The sequence below is a fragment of the Acipenser ruthenus genome, chromosome 31 (genome assembly GCF_902713425.1).
Source record: "Acipenser ruthenus chromosome 31, fAciRut3.2 maternal haplotype, whole genome shotgun sequence".
In the NCBI taxonomy this organism is placed as follows: Eukaryota; Metazoa; Chordata; class Actinopteri; order Acipenseriformes; family Acipenseridae; genus Acipenser; species Acipenser ruthenus.
This window is the reverse complement of record NC_081219.1, coordinates 3,297,649-3,319,181: the sequence shown is the minus strand read 5'-3', so window position 1 is coordinate 3,319,181 and position 21,533 is coordinate 3,297,649. Positions and strand designations below refer to the sequence as shown.

The following is a 21,533-nucleotide window of genomic DNA, read 5'->3' as shown; positions in this document are numbered from 1 at the left end:
TCCCATTTAAAACATTTCTTCCTAATTGACAATTGTTCAATGAGGAGAACAATACAAAAAAAAATACCATTGATGGAAGGCATTGGCTGAAACATTTCAGTTCAAAACCCTCAAATCCCGTCATTAAAGTTCACACCCAGCTAACTTGCCTCAGAAGGAAAATAAGCTGCTTTCAGCTTTTCAAGAGCCAGTGTGTTCGTCTCTTGCATGCTTGCAAATAATTTAAGTTCCTCTGCTCTTGTAACGGTGGCTTGTAAGAACAGTTTGTGTTTGTAATTTCCCATGAACATTACCAATGTGGTTACCCAGAAGACAGAGGTTCCACCCACGAATACCGTAAAACAACAAAATAAAACCAAAGTGACAATTCAAATTGAAAACAACATGTGGAGATGAGCATGATTGCACAAATCAGCTGCAAAAGGAAGTGTGGGACATATTATCACTTCAACCCAGTGACTTACTGAATCCTCCATGGTTTATGCCCCAACAAAAGAAAGAAAGAAACAGTACCTTGTGTATATTGCTAGGGAATCAAATGTGTTACACGCGTTTAATAAAGTGTTTTACTCAGTTTTCACTATAGTTCAAAGGGTTAGGCTACTTTTTATATTATGAGAGTATTTTACAGCACCAGGAATCACCCTGGGTAAAATGCTCTTCAATCAACCCCTGTGTCTGAAGGCTCAAGCACTGGAAATGTGTAGCTTAAAGCAGTGTACCACAGTGCTGTGACACTACACTCCCTTGCTGTCTGGTGAATGCATAATCTGTGTTTATTCTTCACTGGACTACTTCATCAGACAGCAGTCCTTTACAGTCCAGTTTGAGTACATTCTCTGACTAGTTTTTGATGCAGGCTACTCCCCTCCCGTTTTTGTTGAAAAGCTGAATTCCACAGTGTTACTCAATGAGATGTTATTATTATCAATGAGACGTTATTATAAATTATCAACGAGACGTTGCCTATGTTCCTGCCACAGCTTGCAGATGTAGGGGGTTATTAAAGTAAATTTCCTGGCTCTCTTATGGCTCAGGAAGCTAAACATTTTAGCTCATTTTTTAATTTGCTGATATTGTCCTAGAAGCTTACAGAAACCTTTTTAAATATGAAAAATAAATGTATCTTATATGGCACTGAATATTAATCTCACAAGATCAAGCGCTAGTTTGAAAAAAAACATTTTGGGGGCATTTTTGTCTTATAGAATAGAATAGAATTGAATAGAATAGAATTCACAAAGTCACACATAAACGCATAGAATTGAATAGAATAGAATTCAGTCACACAAACGTATAGAATTGAATAGAATAGAATTCAGAAAGTCACACATAAACGTTTGCCACGGTATTTGCAATGTAACTGTGTAATTGTGTCATTTCACCGTGATTTTTCTAATGCAGCTGTCATAATTCTCTGCTTCACTAAAGCTGCTCTTATATACCTGGTTTCTTAAAATTGTGATTAACACACTGTGAGTATACTAATGTAGAAGTCTAGTGTACATTAGGAACACTAACGCAATCAATAGATTAAAAAATAAAAATAAAAAACAAACATAGAGTGTTCCTACTCTACAAGTCTTTCTACAGGCGGTAAGTCCCGCGTGATGGTCCGGTGGTCTGTGCGCAATCCGGCCTCACCTCTCTCGCGCACTAAAATTACCTAAAATTATATGACAATTAAATAAAGCAAATATGTGTGTGTATATATATATATATATATATAATTAAAAAAAAGGTTAATAGGAAGACAACTGTTGGTTGCGTTTTCTTCTAAATGTCGTGGTTATCAACTTTTTGTAGGGGCCTAGGTATAGAAACACATATTTCATATCCATCATCAATGGAGAATGGTCTGCACTTTTAACTCGACTTGTTCTTTATAAATAGAACTATTAAACAAACGATTTTCCCATGAGGATATAGAATTGGTGAAAATACGGCGGGCACACCAAGTAGCCTACTGTGCATTTGGTTTGTCTCGGAAAGTGTGAGAACCGTACAAATGTTTTCTCACAGATAACAAATATCCATACATTGGCAATGTCCGGTGTTTAACTGAACGCACTTTAAAAAAGCCTCAGTCATAAAGGCAACACTCCATGCTACGGCTCCTCTACTCGTGCCTATAGTCCAGTATTTACAGTTCATACGCAGTTCAAGAATGTGCATTAGTTTATTAATTCGTGATAAATACGTCGGAGGCGGTGTGGTCCTGTGGTTACAGAAAAGAGCTAGTAAACAAGAAGCCCCTGCTTTAAATCCCGGCCACTCAGCCACTGAACAAATCATTCAACCTCCTTGTGCTCCGTCTTTCGGGTGAGACGTTGTTGTTGTAAGTTCACACACCTAGTCTCTGTAAATCGCCTTGGATAAAGCCAAGGTGTATGATAAACAAACAAATAATGTGTATTTTGAAATGTATTTTTAAAACCGGTTAATGAGGTATTCGCAGGCGCTAGTCCAATATATATATATATATATTAATCCACATAAATATTGTATTCTTCTTCTTCTTCTTCTTCTTCTTCTTCTTCTTCTTCTTCTTCTTCTTATTATTATTATTATTATTATTATTGTCATTATCATTATCATTATCATTATCATCATCATCATCATCATCATTATTATAGCACTATGTTAACGTTCTTATAATTACATTTTTTATTATATATTTTTATATTGTATTAAACGGTAACTACAGTAGGACGGAATAATTAGTAGTTTATCATTGAATCTACCGTAATAATTGCCACAAAAACATGTCCTGTACTTTTCTAAACTGAACCACAGATGTTACATGAAAAAGAAACATGATCATCTTCCAAGTCTAGTAATATTCAGCACACTGCGGGATTCATTTGGATGTACAGAGCAAAGCTGATCCTCTGGAGAAAGCTGTCAGCATCTCCCTGTGGATTGCACATTCACGACCACATCACACGCGTGCTGCGCTGTGGCAGTGGAATCGGCAGTGACTTTTGGCCGACTTTATCCGGAAATGGCACTTCGGTTCCTTTCTTTAAATACCATTACAATGAGTAGATTTGATAAGCCCTTGTTGAGTAACTGGAAAAAACCTTAAACCACGCAATAACAGAGGCCACCAGCGACCCAGACAATGTGAATCTGGTGGGACCTGATAATGATATGGACCGATAACATGTATCTGCAAGATATACAGCCTACATTAGCTTTATTATCTGCAAGCTACTGTTTAACTTAAATATGCAATATATGATATCTAGCAGCTACAAGTGTAATAAAGTTGATCACAATCAAACTGGTCTACACAATAATGGTATTTGTCATGAAGATATAATAAATACATTTTCTACTTTTATCCAATCTGTATAATGCAGCAGACACATGCATTATACACATTTAAACAATAAACACAACCACCTATTTTAAAACAAACACTTTGAGAAACAGCGTCAAAAGTGTTTCTGACATTTTAAATGTAACAAGCCGGCAGTCATTGGGTGTACCAAACCCCGATGCATCAGATAGGATACATCAAAGTACATGGATTAAAAACACATCTCATCTGAACTCTTTTAATTAGCTGGCGTCGAACCGTAAACAGATCACAAACTGACAGCTAAAGTAATCACACAAAACAGAAATTGTAACTAAAGAAAATCACTTACTGGCTAAGGAGAACTTTTTTTCTAATGTTTTCGAAGTTTCCACTGCCGTCGCAAGCTGTCTGTACAACTTCCCAAAAGTGAAGGTCCTTACATTCCTGCGAAACGATTTGTAGCACTCCTCCGGTCTGGTCTGCTGAACAGCGCGTCACCCGACATACAAGCACAGCGACCAACCGCGTCTTGTGGTTTCGCGTTGAGGGCGGAGCGGGAGGCGGGTCGTAATTTGGTTACTGTACAGTCTCACTGTGATGTAAGAGAAACGGTAATAGCTCATTGAAACAGATGTAATAAGACAGCACTGAACTGTAAAACCACACAATTAACAATAAAGATGCGAATGCAACAGATTATAAAGACATTTTAGTGTTTCTTTTAACTGTATGAGAACATACTTCAGGAGCAATTTAGCAAAAACGGTTACCAAAATGTCTTTATAATCTGTTGCGGATTTAATTCTTAAACATTTGATTTACAGTGTATGCTACTTCGCAAAAGTGTGTGATGCAGGGTCTTTTAATCATAAAAATACACGCAGTTGCAGAGACCATCGTCTGTATTCATTTAAATAATCTGGCTATATCACCACACTGTTCATTTAATAAAATAAACACATAATATACGAATATTGTATAACTTTGATCGTATATTCTATCATTGCGTGATACATCGTGCCCTATACAAAGCGTAGCGCAGATGTTTTTTTTATGATAAAAGGGGAAATGGTAATGTTATACATCTCCTGGAACAGGTAATATGTAGAAGCTCTTAAATTGGATCTAGGGCTAAGTTTGCACCACGTTTTCTCTATGAAAGGCAAACTTTATGTAACAAAACAACTATTCCTAATCTTCTGTCGGCTCGTATGTGTACATGGTTCTTCTTACTGAATATTTTCAATGACTATATTAAAGCGAAGCAGGTTCTGGTGTTACAGACTGTAGCAAGACACAGCTACACATTAACAGCTAACTTGCTTGCATATTTTTGAATACATCACCAATAACTATTTAATAGTGTTCAATTTGGAAATACTAAAATTAATTTAAAACATTGAATGACAAACACTGAAAAAGACTTCTAGTCGAAATGTTTTTGTACCACAGTGTTGGGTATTCAATATAGTATACAGGCCAGGGTATGAGTGTTTGGAAGCACTTTACTTCAGGGATATTATTATTACTTTGTAAAAGTAATATACTACAGATTACTGATTACTGGCACCAAAACTGGTGATGAAACTTACTGATTACTTTCTTATAGAAGTAATATATTACTGATTACTTTCAAGTTACTTTTGCTAATAATAATAATAATAATAATAATAATAATAATAATAATAATAATAATAATAATAATAATAATAATAATAATTTAATTATTATTAATTATTATTAATTAGATGCTTACGGAAACGTTATTTTCTCACAGATGCTTCTTCCAATTTGATTAGTTGTCATTAGAAATTGCAAGTAACTTGTTACTGCAGGTACGTTACTTGTGGGTTTATGAGGATTATGAGGGAAAATGTGACAGAAAATGCGTAAAATAACTATATATATATATATATATATATATATATATATATATATATATATATATATATATATATTTAACATTAAAGAGCCAGTTATCAAATGTGTCTAATAAACTAGGAATTATTGCTTAAATGTTTTGACTATTTTAGATAATAAACAAATCAACCTCTCTATAGCACTGCTTTTTTATTTTATTCAATAAAACACTTTAGGTTTTTAAAGATTTAAATGTATTTTTTATTCAGCATTTTCAGCATCTAAAATATTTTTTAGTACAGCTGAGCAAAGCTTGTTTTTTTTGTTTTGTTTTTAACCAAAATTTGGTCCAAATCAGGTATTCTTTTTTCTTCTTTTGGTCACATTGGAATCTCACTTATATTTTTTGGCCAAGTTAATGCTGTGATCTTCATTTGATGAACGTTTGAAGCTGTGTGCTTTATTTAGTGTGCTTTTGTGTATTTGTGTTTCTTGTAGTCTATCACTAGGAGGTCTCCTGGTATAATTGAATAGCTCCCTTTACACAGCAGTTTGAGACAATCCAACACCTTGTGTGCTGGTGACTTACAGTTAGCTCACAGTAAAACCTAGAATGGGAGGCATTCCCTTGTTCTGCTCACCTTTCCCTATCAGTCGTGCTTTTCACTGCAGATCGCATCTCTAGACTGCCTGGCTTCTCATTTAAAGAACTGCCTTATTTTGTGATGTAACGCTGTTTATAACATAAGTGCCGGTTCCAGGAATGCTGTTATTAGTTGTCATTGTCACTACCTAGCAACCTGCTTGTGTTTTCCTTTGTGGGAATTTAGTTCTGGTCACCACAATGAAGTAGACAGGAAGTTTTTGATATTATATCATAGTTGTACGTCCTCTTTGCGTCATACAATTCATGCTGAAAAATACTTTGAGAGCCAAGTTCATTAAGTATTAAATCATTTCTGAATTTGCTTCAGTTTTTTTGTAAATGGGAAAATAAGCTGATGTTTTAAAACAAAAAAACAGCTCAAGTTTTTGTAGAATCTTTCTTAAACCAAGTAAAAAAAAAAAAGTATTTTACATTTTTACAAAATGTGTATTTTCATATCCTATTATAGACAGAACATGATGAAAACTTGCTAAGTGTTTTAATGCAGTGCCAGGGGTACAGCATAGCTGTTTCATTAAAAGAGATTTGCAGGGAAAGCCTATTGTGTTACCCATGTACAGGGTTTGGTTTAGAATTAGGAACTCCTGCCATTACAATGTGAACAGGGTATCAGCCAGAGCTGGTTTGATACAACATGTGTAAGGTGATTAGAACTAAATCATGTTATCACATTACCCTGGAGTCACCATGTACTGCACCAGTACTCGCTGTGCGGAAGGGTTAGTCTCACATACTATTAATACATCTCAAACTGGATGGACACAGCTCAGCACCGAAAACAGACTGTCACTCAGGAAAAGCTCACATGCTGTACACTCACTGTAAACCCCTATCTAATGCAAACTGCAATGACTGGCAGTGTTCCGTGAACACACTTTAGCAACACTGCCCCCCCCTAGAGGTGATTTACCATACTGCTCTTTATACCACATACTCTATTTTGTTGAGTTAATGTCCCAATAAGGTGAAAACACCAGTCAGCATCCGTTTTAATTAAACTCCTATTAATTAACATAATTAATCAAAAGAAATCTGAGATGCGTGGCTGATCCACCACTTTGTTCATTGTGATGTGTATTAATTGTTCAATTATGTTTTTTTCAGCAACAGTACATACTGTTTTTGGTCATGTGACCCTGTATATGCAATTGGGATGCACATCTCTGGGTTTAATAATCCATATTATCAGTGTTGGAGAGTAACACATTATCTGATTATATTTTTCAGTAACTGTAATGTTCCTTTTTTAGACAAGAAGTGAAATGTGCTGACGGCTTCCTTTTATGTGAAACAATTATGTTTTTATTTTTGTGTTGCATTAAAAAAAATCACTATGGCTAATGCTTAACATGGACCTCAAACCTTACATGTTACACAAACCTGCTTTTCATACCATCCTGCTAAGAAATGGTGTCAGAGGAGGGAGCCAGTGGGTTCGATAGCTGGATCTTCAAAGAATATTTTGAGAAAAATGAAGAAAAAAAAAATTACTATTTTGTTTAAGTAACTTGTAACTATAACAGATTCTTTTTTAAAAGTAACTTCATCAACACTGTACCCAAGGTATAGCAAGAGAACATTCCCCACACCAGGAGAATGCCAAATCTAATTGAGGAGACCGGTCCTTAGAAAGTGCTACTGGTAAGTTCTCAAAAAATAATGCTGAGCCCTGTTTGAGACTGCTAAGTCTTACTCTTGTGTGCTCTAAGACACCAGGGAAGCAACATGAAGGAGTGTAAGCTGCCTTTTTGACCAGCCTTCAGACTGTAAGAAGTCAGACGTGTGAGTGAAGAAGAGGTCAAGAAGAAGTCATTCATCCCTTATGGCTCAAAGCTCTTCCCGTTTCCCTCTTGTGGAATAAACAACCACCGTGGTGCCCTGAATGACCTCTCTCCCCCACTGTTTCACTGCTTTGAGCTCACATATTTTACATGTGCTTTAATTTTCCTGAGTGAGAAAGTGCATGCAGACCTCTCTGTTCTGAACTTGTTTACCTTTAATTTGCACATACTGTACACCTTTCCTGTTCAAACCTATCCGGGCTTCTGTGGAATACTGCAGCAAAACAGAAACAAATCCAGGTTACCAATACATCTCATTAAGAACTTGGTCCTGACTCTAGAATGCATCTCATTAAGAACTTGGTCCTGACTCTAGAATGCATCTCAGTAAGAACTTGGTCCTGACTCTAGACTGCATCTCATTAAGAACTTGGTCCTGACTCTAGAATGCATCTCATTAAGAACTTGGTCCTGACTCTAGAATGCATCTCATTAAGAACTTGGTCCTGACTCTAGAATGCATCTCATTAAGAAAACTTGGTCCTGACTCTTCAATGCATCTCATTGAGAACTTGGTCCTGACTCTTGAATACATCTCAGTAAGAACTTGGTCCTGACTCTTGAATGCATCTCATTAAGAACTTGGTCCTGACTCTTGAATGCATCTCATTAAGAACTTGGTCCTGACTCTTGAATGCATCTCATTAAGAATTTGGTCCTGACTCTTGAATGCATCTCATTAAGAACTTGGTCCTGACTCTTGAATACATCTCATTAAGAACTTGGTCCACTCTTGAATGCATCTCATTAAGAACTTGGTCCTGACTCTTGAATACATCTCATTAAGAATTTGGTCCTGACTCTTGAATGCATCTCATTAAGAACTTGGTCCTGACTCTTGAATGCATCTCATTAAGAACTTGGTCCACTCTTGAATGCATCTCATTAAGAACTTGGTCCTGACTCTTGAATATATCTCATTAAGCACTTGGTACTGACTCTTGAATGCATCTCATTAAGAACTTGGTTCTGACTTGAATGCATCTCATTAAGAACTTGGTCCTGACTCTAGAATGCATCTCATTAAGAACTTGGTCCTGACTCTAGAATGCATCTCATTAAGAAAACTTGGTCCTGACTCTTCAATGCATCTCATTAAGAACTTGGTCCTGACTCTTCAATGCATCTCATTAAGAACTTGGTCCTGACTCTTGAATGCATCTCATTAAGAACTTGGTCCTGTCTCTTGAGGATAGTCACATTATATCAGGCCATCCCCAGACACACGTGAGTGTATATTATTGCAGATTGGAAGATTGCTGAGTCCTTCAGATTACACATCATTTGTTCTTTAAATGCAACTCAGCCATTAGAAATTCTTCTTGACAAAAGTATATATAGAAAGTATTGAGCTGGAACAGAATATTCTGCTGAAGTGCTGCACTGAACTGTTTCACTCGCTGCCAACCAGAGTGCACAATTGCAAGTGTATTGTTATTGATAGTAGAGGACTTGCTGGTTTTATTCTCATTGTACGGATAATTGACAGCTAGGGTGGCAGATGAGACAGATAGACAGATAAACAGACTGAGAGGCTGGGCATAACGCCCAAGGGGATGTACTACTTCTGGACAACAATACAGGGCTTCCCCTTTGACAAACTGTGGGGTGACAAGGTGGTAATGATGCTTTAAATGTAAACACAATACTTTCTGTTTCCAGCAGAGTGCGCCAAATAGCTTTTACTAATTTGTATACCATTTCTGCAGTATCACGTGCAGTAGTCTTTTACATTGTTTTTACATTGTTTTTTTTTGTTTTTTTTGTTTTTTTATGAATCATTAAATATTTGCGATATTTGTTTAATAATACACCCTCTGGGCTACTGTATTTTTTTTTAACAAAAAATCTATGTTAAAAATTTCTGCTCATATTAATTGCCATTTAAATAGCAATGTTATTCATGGTAAAAGCACAATAGTGTGGACATTATTTAACAAACCTACAGTACTGTACAGTACATATAACATAAAAACAACATATATAATGTGACCAATGTTGAGGCACATTCTTATGTAAAAAGAACAATACTAGTATCATAATTTGTGCCTTCAATTTGAACCATGAGGATTACTATAAATGCTATAATTTTTGCCAAGTATTCAAAATAAATAGCTGCAAATGTTTTTGGTCGAGTTAAAGCTACCCATTCAAAGCTTTGTGTTTGAAATGTTACCATGGATGTAAGCCCTGTCCTTACAGCACACCCTTACGAACCATGGTGGTAGAACCCTACAATCTTCTTCCCTAATCATGGTATCCTAGGTAAAGCACAGAATGGGGTGAACAGTAAAAGCTGTAGTTTCCTAATCATACCACTAGGTGGCACTGATTTGTCAAGCAAACAGCAGCAGTTTGAGAGATGCTGTCAGCAAGGAGTTTCAAATCACAGAGAAACCTTAGCTCTTCTCTTACTCTACAGTGGTGATTTTTGGATATATAATATTTGTCTTAGGGGTTCTAATGAATTCAGAGCACAGATTCAGAGAGGAGCTAAATGTCTAAGAGATACAAATGGCAAAATCATAGACAAAGAGAAAAAAATAGCAAATATATTAAATGATTACTTTTCACAAGTTTTTACAAAGGAGGATACTGGCAACATGCCCCACATGTCAACCTGTTCCTATCCAGTTTTAAATAACTTTAGCATAACAGAGGCAGAAGTGTTAAAGGGACTAGACTTTTAAAATAAACAAATCCTCTGGGCCAGATGAGATCCTCCCAATAGTACTCAAAGAAATGAAAGAAATTATTTACAAACCGTTAACCAAGATCATGCAACAGTCTCTTGACACAGGGGTTGTACTGACAGACTGGAGAATTGCAAACGTAATACCGATTCACAAAAAGAGAGACAAAACCGAACCAGATAACTACAGAACAACAAGCCTGACTTCTATTATATGTAAACTTATATAAACTATAATAAAAAAAATGGAAAATGACCTATATGGTAACAATATCCTGGGAGACAGTCAGCATGGTTTTAGGATAGGGAGATTGTGTCTAACTAACCTGCTTGATTTTTTTGAGGATGCAACATCGACAATGGATAACTGCAAATCATATGACATGGTTTATTTAGATTTCCCCATACTTCACTACCATACAGAAGAATTGGCTGAATGACGATGTCAGAATTTTTTAGCCAAATTTTTATTGGTGGTTTGATTTTGTAAAGCTGATTTTTTATGGAATAGAAGTAAGTCACTCTAGATAAGGGTGTCTGCTAAGAAATAAATAATCAAAATAATCATAACGTCATAGACTTTACCCCCTACACCACTTTGAAGGAGCTTATAAAATAGTCCTTTCTGCCAGATTGAATCAAAGACTTTTTTAAAATCAATAAAGCAAGCAAATATTTTACCTTCTTTTTTTTTGTTTGTCGATTAGGGTGTGTAGGGTATAAATATGGTTGGATGTGCGATGGTTTGGTAAGTATCCGATTTGACTCTTAGTCAGGACACTGTGTTCGGTAAGGAAGGCCAGTATCCGGGCGTTAATGATACTGCAGAATACCTTCCCCAGATTACTGCTCACACAGATGCCTCGGTAGTTGTTGGGGTCGAATTTGTCACCACTCTTATACATCGTGGTTATCAGTCCTTGATTCCAGATGAGTTTCCCAGAAGGAGTTTTGCTCAATAGACTTTTGGATGTCATTTCATTTTTGGGATGTGTGTCTTGTTGTTTCTCTCGGAGCAGGTTCTGTAGGGCTGTCCAGCCTGGCAGTAGCTGAGGTGTAGTTCCTGATTGTGGGGCTCACTGTGTTTTTTATTAGATAGCTGTCTGAGGTCCTTTCTGGCAGCCGCACATTGGTTATCAAACCAGATTTCAATTTGTTTTGTTTTTGCGTTTGTACCTTTTGTATTGAAAGTTTTTATTTTAGATGTTTTTGCTATAATTTCAAATATTTCATTTATTTTTTGATTGCTAAATGTAATCCAGTTTTATTAGGTTCATAATCAGTAGACCGGAAATTGTTTAACATGTTTTCAGTCTCTGGGCTGCTCGTGTGTTTTTTAAATTCCTCTGTACAGTTTTCAGTCCATTTATAACGGGGTTTGAGCTGAATTCATTCATTTATTGGGGGTTCTTGTTCTTGGATGTTTTGTGTTGACCGTTTTAAGTACAGTATTATTTGATTGTGGTCAGATAGGGGCGTTTGCTGCCTGACTATAAAAGCATTTATTAATTCTGGGTCTATATCAGTTATGGCATAATCAACAACACTATTCCCTAGAGCTGAGCTGTATGTGAGTCCCCCCTGGTCCTGCTGTTCACTATGTACAGACCCAGGCCTTTCCAGAGCTGCAGGACCTGCTTCCCACTCTTGTTCACCACACTGTCATGGCTTTGTCTTTGGGGGCTTACAGGTGTGTGGTGTAGAGAGGCGCTCCCCGCTATGTGGGTGTTTCCCTCTGTGCTGATGAAGTCGATCTCTCTGCCAGTCCTGGCATTGGGATCTCCACACAGCAGCACAGAGCCCAGGGTTTGGAAATGGGTAATGTGGTTTTGGATGTTGAAAGTATTCCTCTTTGTAGTAGGGGGAGTCTGAGGGTGGCATATAAACCGCACACATGTATGTGTCACTTTGCTGTTGGAACACTGCACCTTTAATTTTGACCTCTATATGTGACTCCCCTCTCTTTACTGGGGAGATGTGGTTTTTAAGTTCCTCTCTCTACCACACGATGATGCCCCCCGAGTCTCTGCCATGCCTGACCTGCGTGTGTTTCACAGAGGGCACTATTAGCTCCCTGTGTTCTGATGGACAGTGGGTGGACATGTCATCTCTGCACCATGTCTCCTGCAGCACCAACACGTCCACTCCTTCAATACTGTTGAGGAACTCAGGGTCTGTGCTCTTCAGCCCAAAAAACGAGGAATACAGACCCTGAATGTTCCAGCTGCAAATTGATAGCGATTTCATATTTATATATTTCATTATTTTTCTCTAAGCAAACTTTTTCATTCAGAACAAAACACAATGTGAATTTTAAATACAAATCAGTATGGTGTCCCTCAGCTAATTAGCCTTGCACATAATATGCTCAGGAGCTGTTTGATCTCTCCTAGCTCAGTGGAGGCAGGGCTGCCTGGTTGGGCGAGGGCCGCAGCGTAGCTCTGTTGCTGCTGATGTCCAGTGTTGCCCTGGTGCTGATGCTGGTTGCTGTGATGGGCCGAGCAGGGTCAGGCTGGGCTGGCCTGGGGGGACGCAGTGTGAGTTGGCGATGTCCAGCCTTTGGTGTGGGGTTTCCCGGGGGAGGGCCTCCTTGCTGGCTCCTGCCTCTGCTGTGCCCTGCGTCTGTCCTTGCAGAGGGGGCTGGCTGGGTCTCGGCTCAGGGCGCAGTCTTTCAAGGTCTTGGCGAAAATCTTGCCCTGCTGGTTGAGTGCACCCTGTCATAGAGGTGCTCGGTGCTCAGGGTGGGGTGTTGTGCCAGGTGCATGCTGGGGAGCTCTGCGCAGCCTCGGGAGATCTCCACATTGATGCCGTTGATGACGTGCTGGGGGGTGTCGTGCTGGGGCAGCAGGGTGGATATGATGATCCTGGCATCAAGGGAAACGCTGTGCGGCTCTCTCTGCCACTCTGCTCACTGACCTGGCCACCCCCTCCCACTGTGCGGCCAGGTCGTTGGTGCCGGTGTGGATCAGGGTGGTGCGGGGGCTCCCCATGGTGGGCCGGGTCAGCAGCTGCAGGGCTCTCTCTGTGTTTGCCCAATCCCTCTTTTCTTTATATTACTGTACATGTTACACAGTGCTGTGTGCCAGGCAGTGGGATGCTCTGTATAGAAGTTTTGTTTTAACCCTCTGCTGTCTTGTGAGATCATAATCTGCATACAGACACTCTGGGTGTTCTCTGATTATTTTGAACTTGTAGTTTTTTAGCCTGGGCACTTCTAACTTCTTCAGGATACTGCATGTCAATCATAAATGGAATCAGTATGGTTCGAATGGAATGAGTGCCGGTACAATTTTACATGTGCTGTAATTTTACATGTGCTGTATAATCCAGCTGTGGTGTATCCTGGCAGGTTATAGGTTGATGAATGGAATTATTAACGCATTTGCTGACATTACTATCTTAGTCCCAATATTTTAATCTAAAAAACCCACCTTCTCTCTCTCTCTCTCTCTAAAGAAAGAAAGAGTATGATTTGAATGGGATCAGTATGGTTTGAATGAGTGCAGGTACTCTGGGTCTCTGGTGAATTTAGAGCTTAATATTGAAGCAACAGAACCCAGAACCACTCAGTCTGATTGCAAACTCTATAAAACCTAAAAAGCTATTACAATTACATTCGAAACTACTTGCTCTTTGATTGAATCAAAAACGTTTCTATTAATCCAAGACAAACCAAAATGAAGGTATGCAATAATGATCACATGTATAGTGTCCCTGTATTCGGATGTACAGACTCATTTGTTCCCTCTTCTATAAAGCAGAAGGCTCTTGTGTAAGATGAAGAAGTGGTGTGGGTGATTGAATGCGATTCAGTTTGAATTGAGACAGCCCCCCTCCACGCACACACACACGACTCCTCGGCTTGCAGCATCTTTATTATAATATCAGCTGTCATCTCTGCGACCCTTTCACTGTCTCAAGTGCTGCAGAGATAGGCTGTTGCCATGGATACCTGGTTCAGTCTCCGCTCCAGCCCTGAGCCATCATTGAGGTGAGAGGAGACAGCTCAGCACAGACCCACACTCACATACATTACCTGAAGACACGTACTGGGGCCAGGAAGCTGCATATATAACTCCACTCTTGTGTAAATGGGCTTTCCCTCAAATAACAGGATGTATTTCAGAAAACTAAAAGAAACGTAATAGACTTAAGGACTAGACTAGAAGTCTTTTTTCAATGTTTTCAAGAAGATTTCCAGGTGGAATGTCTTTAAATTTATTCAGTTTTTTTTAATATTCCTACTTGTACCACTATTGAGTGTTTAATGGCTATGGACAGTAGGTGTTCTGTAATATATAAAGTGCCAGCTCTGTATTGGAAGTCAGTTTCAATCACAATAGGCAAGACAGCAGACAAAACTGATGGAGGTCTGAAAGTAGGTGCTTCATTGGAATGTGCTTTTATATTAGTGACGTCTCAACAGAAATGCTGCTGACGACTTCTATCCCCATCTTAAGGAGTGTGGTATGAGTTGATAGTGTTGTGGCATGTGTTTGTAATTATTTTGTCCAACCCTTGTAGATAGTGTAGTTACACATTCACCCACACTGAGAGGCATCCAGCCACACTATATATCTATATGTGTGTGTAATATATATATATATATATATATATATATATATTACTACAACAATAGTACTCTATGGATATTTATGATGTATCCTCATAGAAATTTCTAGTAGCTGTCCTCATAAATTAAAAAAAGTTCTCACAAGCTAAAAATCTGTGAGCTGTTTGCTTGTAGATTTAGAGACATCAAAGAACAGCTTCTTAGAAGGAATTCAACTGCAGTCTCACAAAGTTTACGTACAATGTCTCTGTGAAGTTGTTGCTGGCGTTGTTTTGAAAAAAAAAAAGTCCATGAAACTTTCTGGCTCTTTAAACCTTAATTTCCTGAGGACTTCACTCGACTCCACCAGACAGTGAAATGACTGTCCGGTAATTGAATTGGCCGCCAAAGCAACTTCCCCTCTTCTAAAAGAATCTGAATTCATACCTAGTTATTAATGAATCATCTTGTTACCATAGAAACAGCTTCCTGGGTTAGAGACACCATGCAGTCTTCAGGGAAAAAACAGCAGCTCCCCTGCTCCATGACTGCACAGCCATGCTGACATCCTTGTTGATCTAGATGCTATCTACACATTGGCATTCTGACCTTTCAAATTTGTAAACAGGAATCGACAGTAATTGTCCTCACACCACCTGCTGGCGTGTTCTAATTCTGACAACTTTCTCTTGTGCCAATATTGATGTTTTAAACTGGAATACTCTCATATGCATGTGCACAATATTGATGTTTTAAACCGGAGTACTACCATATGCATGTGCACAATTACTGTTATCTAGGATGTTATCCCAGGCTGCTTATTAATTATAACAATAAAGGTGCACAGGCTTGCGACCTGGCTGTGAGAAGTTGCTGGGGATTGCACTGGGAGTGTCACATCAGCTCTAGTGCTTCCACGAGTTAGGGAGACTTCTCCTCACTGAGCCACGGCGGACCTGCTGGCCAGGCGTCCTGGGAGCGCAGAGAGGACACCTGCAGGTCTGGCCCTTGTCCTCCGGGGGGGGGGGTAGCTTGATGACATCCACTGTCGAGGTCTGCCATGGTAACCGAAATGAAGGCAAGGTCTTCTGATTGGCTACAATGTTCCTGTAGACCCTCAGTTTCCACCAGTGCTGCAGCCGACTTGGGGTTTACACTCCACTGGTGTGACTTGTGGCACACGGTCCAGGACGGCTGGCTACAGTTGTCACTGAATGTTTGAATAAATACATCTGTTTCTTCCCTTTCAAGTACGAAATGTAACTACTGTATTACCGTATGGGTCTGCACCCTAGGGCATACAAATACTGCGCTCACAGATCTCAGCGCCATTTTTCCTTTCAAGAACTGACCTTACCGGAGAGCCTGGTTCAGATACGTATTTGCACGATTAACAGGTGAGAGGAGAACACAAGGGGTTGTGAAATGGGTCATTTTTTCGCTGTTCAACAGTCCTGCAGGGAAAGTCCTACTGTACTGTAGGTATTGATTTTTTATAATTATCTAAACCGTGCATGAGATTATAGAAGATAGGTGTTAATTGTCTAAATGTTATATTAACTATTTAACTGGTTAAATTCTAGATATCGTTTTAAAATGAAGTCCCTGAGATCCAGACCCCTTACCAAATAAATGATCTGCTATGGAAATGCAGTATTACTAAGGGGCAGCTGCCTGGTAGAATGGTACCACTCTGGAAACATGTTTATATGTTATATAGTAATGACACTATTTCATTGTCAGTGCAGACTGCGTGCTGCAATATTTGTTGCTTTTCATAAAGCACTCAGATTCCAAAGAAAAAATTCATTCTTTTTTGTGAGAGAACTTTAAATCAATGTTTATTTTTTTCCAATTAATTTTTATTCATATATATATATATATAAAATTACAATTCATATATATTTATACAGTTCTTAGATAACACCGATAGAACTCTTAAGATAATGTTTAAAGAATGGATTTTGACCCACCACAGTGTTTTATCCCTGAAAATGTCTTTGTTTGAGACAGCCACATCATATGTTCCATGATGTCACCAGTAATGCACTTGAGATCGTGGCTCCTACACACTCAGAGGTCTATTGTAATGATCTGAATAGAGACAGAGATATTCATTCAACAGAGATATTCATCTAACACCTGAAAATGTGTAAACCTGGGGGATTTCATTTCACCGTACAGTTGATTCTCGCAAATCCAAGTTGACCTAAAATCTGAACCGTGTTTTCATGATAAAACGCAGCCTGATAGCAGCTGTGGAAACTTCAGTATCACAATTCTGTGATGAGTGTGTAAAATGCTTGCAGTTGTCTATCTGTGTTTTATTTATTGCTGATCTTTGATGAAATGTAAGTATCAAAGACTAGACAAGACCATTTTTGTATGGTATAGATAACGATCAGCACTCAGAACAAATCCCTAATCTGAACAGGGTCTCATCCCAAATGTTTTGGATTAGCGAGAGTCTAGTGTATAGCAACATAAAAATGATGTTACTTTAAGACATTTCTGTGACACATCCCCACCGCACTGATGCTCAATAATATTTAAACTGTGCTTGTGTCTAAACAGTTGAGATAATTCATTTGTTATTTGGATGAGTTTATTTGATCACGCTATAGCCACAGCTTGATTTCTTTAGAGCATTTTACAGCACACTGTTGGTTAATGGCTGGTGATGTAGAATGCTTGAAAAATACAGCTGTGGCTTATCATGGTATAGGCTGAGCAAATCAACCCCTAGCCTCTATGAGACATTCTGCCTTTCACAAGGCAAAAAAGGAACTGTTCAGAGACACATCATTTTGTTTGTTTATCAAATATAATACTTTAGTTTATAATTCTTTCAAAAATGCATTTCTGTGAAATGAGTAACAGGTATACTGTCTAATTCCAAATCACCACTAAAAAAAGACTTGTGTTTCACAGAACAGTTCACTCTGTGAAGCTGAGATTGCATTTTCAGAGGTACCCTTCTCTGTCTCGTTGTGTTTTATTATGATCGCACACACGCAGCAGCAGATCCCAGTGTTGGGTCAGTTAGGTAGTGGTAATGTTTAATGAAAACAGAACAGGACTGAAGGAGATGAGATGAACAGCAAATGAGATAGCAACAACAGGGACCACGGAAACAGGACATGATGAGAGAACCTACACAAGAAAAGATAGAGAGTATTTTGAATTAGCAGTGGTACTAAAATGCTCAGGACTGTGGCAGCAATCTGAGTACCTTTTGCTTGTAATCAATACACTGAATATGTCTCATCTGCAGGCATTTAATAGCCTATTCACACCACCTATAAAATCCACGACCATCACGTTAAAATGTGTCGTGTTGGGGGTTGGGGGGGTGGAATCCTTCCACTTCTTATGGTCTATCTTTGTTCATGGTTGCGTTTTTCACTTAAATAATTACAGATGTGCAGTTAAACGCCCAAAGTCCGAAATCAACCCCCTGCGTGTATGTGTGCATGCTTATTTTTTTTATTGTGGCTGCGGTTTTGCAGTTCTTGATCAGGGTCTGTGCAATGGTTAGGGTCGCTGTGATAAGGCAAAGATTGTCTTTTAAGGTCTTTCACTGAATTGAGTCCGACTCATTACTGTGTTCCTGGAAAAGGTGGTTCCTCCCCTGTCCTCCTCGTCTGGTTTACTGCAAGGCATCAAGGGCTTTGGAGACCTGGCCAAAGACATCATCCACACTGCCTTCTGCGTTCATCTGAACGAGGAGAGAGGCAGAGGTTAGCTGGGCAATCTGTCATATAACTGAAACAGGAGGGCTGTGCACATACTCTGTAGAAGGAAATACTAAATATAACAGTTTATGTTAAGTCCTAAAATGTCATGATGGAAACATTTCTGTTGGATCACATAGACCCAAAAAATGATAGACAAATCAATTATATTTAGGGAAAAATCTGTGAAATTAGTGATGTTTACAAATTATATATATATATATATATATATATATATATATATATATATATATATATATATATATATATATATATATATAATTTAACTAACAACTTTAAAAACATTTGAATTAATTTATTATTAACTCATTTAAGTACTTAGTCAAATTCTGTTGATTTACATTTGCGTATTAACTGATTATTTTACTAGAAAACTGGAGTCAAAAGAATTGGGAACTAGAACACAGAAAAAACCTTGCTTTAGAAAAAGCAACACAGTGTCAACTACCAAACTCTCTGAAAAAACCTTGCTTTAGAAAGAGCAACACGGTGTCAACTACCAAACTCTCTGAAAAAACCTTGCTTTGGAAAGAGCAACACAGTGTCCACTACCAAACTCTCTGAAAAAACCTTGCTTTAGAAAGAGCAACACAGTGTCAACTACCAAACTCTCTGAAAAAACCTTGCTTTAGAAAGAGCAACACAGTGTCAACTACCAAACTCTCTGAAAAAACCTTGCTTTAGAAAGAGCAACACAGTGTCAACTACCAAACTCTCTGAAAAAACCTTGCTTTGGAAAGAGCAACACAGTGTCAACTACCAAACTCTCTGAAAAAACCTTGCTTTGGAAAGAGCAACACAGTGTCAACTACCAAACTCTCTGAAAAAACCTTGCTTTAGAAAGAGCAACACAGTGTCAACTACCAAACTCTCTGAAAAAACCTTGCTTTGGAAAGAGCAACACAGTGTCAACTACCAAACTCTCTGAAAAAACCTTGCTTTAGAAAGAGCAACACAGTGTCAACTACCAAACTCTCTGAAAAAACCTTGCTTTATAAAAAGCAACACAGTGTCAACTACCAAACTCTCTGAAAAAAACTTGCTTTAGAAAGAGCAACACAGTGTCAACTACCAAACTCTCTGAAAAAACCTTGCTTTAGAAAGAGCAACACAGTGTCAACTACCAAACTCTCTGAAAAAACCTTGCTTTGGAAAGAGCAACACAGTGTCAACTACCAAACTCTCTGAAAAAACCTTGCTTTAGAAAGAGCAACACAGTGTCAACTACCAAACTCTCTGAAAAAACCTTGCTTTGGAAAGAGCAACACAGTGTCAACTACCAAACTCTCTGAAAAAACCTTGCTTTAGAAAAAGCAACACAGTGTCAACTACCAAACTCTCTGAAAACTGCAACATGATGCACCTCTTTTGTGCATTTGATATAAGTGAAAAACTTTTTCAAACTAAAACGCTTAGAAAAGTTTGCATGTAGAAAACTAAGGGCACCCTTTGATGGTTCCTTGACTGGCCAAGCAAGTTCCAGTGTATACGGTGGGCGTGTTAAGTAAATGAGCTGCTCATGAAAGAACCCACATGACGGCATGCTCAGTTCCACTCCTCCTGAGCAGCTCAGAGCGCTAAAGAGCAGATTTCATCAGAGATCTGAGTGAGCAGAAATCTCCTCGCTGAGCCACTCAGTGAAAGAACCCACATAACGGCATGCTCAGTTCCACTCCTCCTGAGCAGCGCCGAGCGCTGCGGAGCACATTTCATCAGAGATCTCAGTGAGCAGAAATCTCCTCGCTGAGCCACTCAGTGAAAGAACCCACATAACGGCATGCTCAGCTCCACTCCTCCTGAGCAGTGGCGAGCGCTACAGAGCACATTTCATCAGTGATCTTCTCGCTCAGAGCAGCTCAGTGACTGAAGACCCCCTGTATCTTGGATAGGAGCCCCAGTTGCAGACATACCTTCCTGACGATGCCACGGCCCTCGTAGAAGGCGATGACAGGCTCGGTGGCCTTGTAGTAGGTGTCCAGGCGCTTCTTGATGGTCTCCTCGTTGTCATCAACGCGGCCGCTGGTCTCTCCGCGCTTCATAAGCCTCTTCACCATGGTTTCAGCACCAGCATCAATGTACAGCAGCAGAGTCGGGGCGCCAATCTGGAGAGCGGGGGAAGGGGTAGCGTTACTCAACACACAACTCTACAATCACCCGGGATTTCTATAGCATTCTCACTAACAGGATTACATCAGAATGTTGCCACTGCTATCCTTATAGCGGCTTTTCAAAATGTGACAAATACAATTCACATCAAGATCTAACTGATACTGCTGGCATTAAATACAATTCACATCATAATCTAACAGATACCGCTGGCATTAAATACAATTCACATCAAGACCTAACTGAAGAAGCTGGCATTAAATACAATTCACATCAATACCTAACTGAAGAAGCTGGCATTAAATACAATTCACATCAAGATCTAACTGATACCACTTGCATTAAATACTCCTGCACTGTAACTGTAGTTTTGTTATTTGGTACTGTATTTTCTCAAAGCTTCTAAGTATAGTCCTGCAATGTAAATGTAATCCTAGGGTTCATGTTGCTATGGTATTGTAGCATCATCAATTCATATTTCATATTTTGTTTCTTAAAAAATCAGAACACGTTAGTGCAGGTAAGAGCAGTTTAATCAGAACACTAGTGCAGGTAAGGGCAGTTTAACCAGAACACTAGTGCAGGTAAGGGCAGTTTAATCAGAACACTTTAGTGCAGGTAAGGGCAGTTTAATCAGAACACTAGTGCAGGTAAGAGCAGTTTAATCAGAACACTAGTGCAGGTAAGGGCAGTTTAATCAGAACCCTTTAGTGCAGGTAAGAGCAGTTTAATCAGAACACTAGTGCAGGTAAG

The 21,533-nt window shown here is 38.8% G+C and overlaps 2 protein-coding genes across 7 annotated transcripts in view; both read right to left on the bottom strand.

Moving 5' to 3' along the window:
- The window catches only part of LOC117964646 (endoglin-like), a 50,242-nt gene extending 46,456 nt beyond the window's left edge, over window positions 1-3,786 (bottom strand). For all 3 annotated transcript variants that reach the window (XM_059005674.1, XM_059005675.1, XM_059005676.1), the window contains exon 1: window positions 3,657-3,786. The gene's annotated coding sequence lies outside the window, so the exon portion shown is untranslated. The remainder of the gene's footprint in view (window positions 1-3,656) is intronic.
- Window positions 3,787-16,759: 12,973 nt separating this feature from the next.
- Window positions 16,760-21,533, bottom strand: part of LOC117396924 (adenylate kinase isoenzyme 1) — a 68,200-nt gene continuing 63,426 nt past the window's right edge. For 3 of the 4 annotated variants that reach the window (XM_033995278.3, XM_033995282.3, XM_033995280.3), the window contains 2 exons: window positions 20,585-20,776; window positions 16,760-18,637 (listed from right to left, as the gene is read on the bottom strand). In XM_033995278.3, the coding sequence (XP_033851169.2) occupies window positions 18,569-18,637; window positions 20,585-20,776 (261 nt within the window). In that variant the 3' untranslated portion in view covers window positions 16,760-18,568. The remainder of the gene's footprint in view (window positions 18,638-20,584; window positions 20,777-21,533) is intronic. The other variant, XM_033995279.3, reaches the window with a different exon arrangement.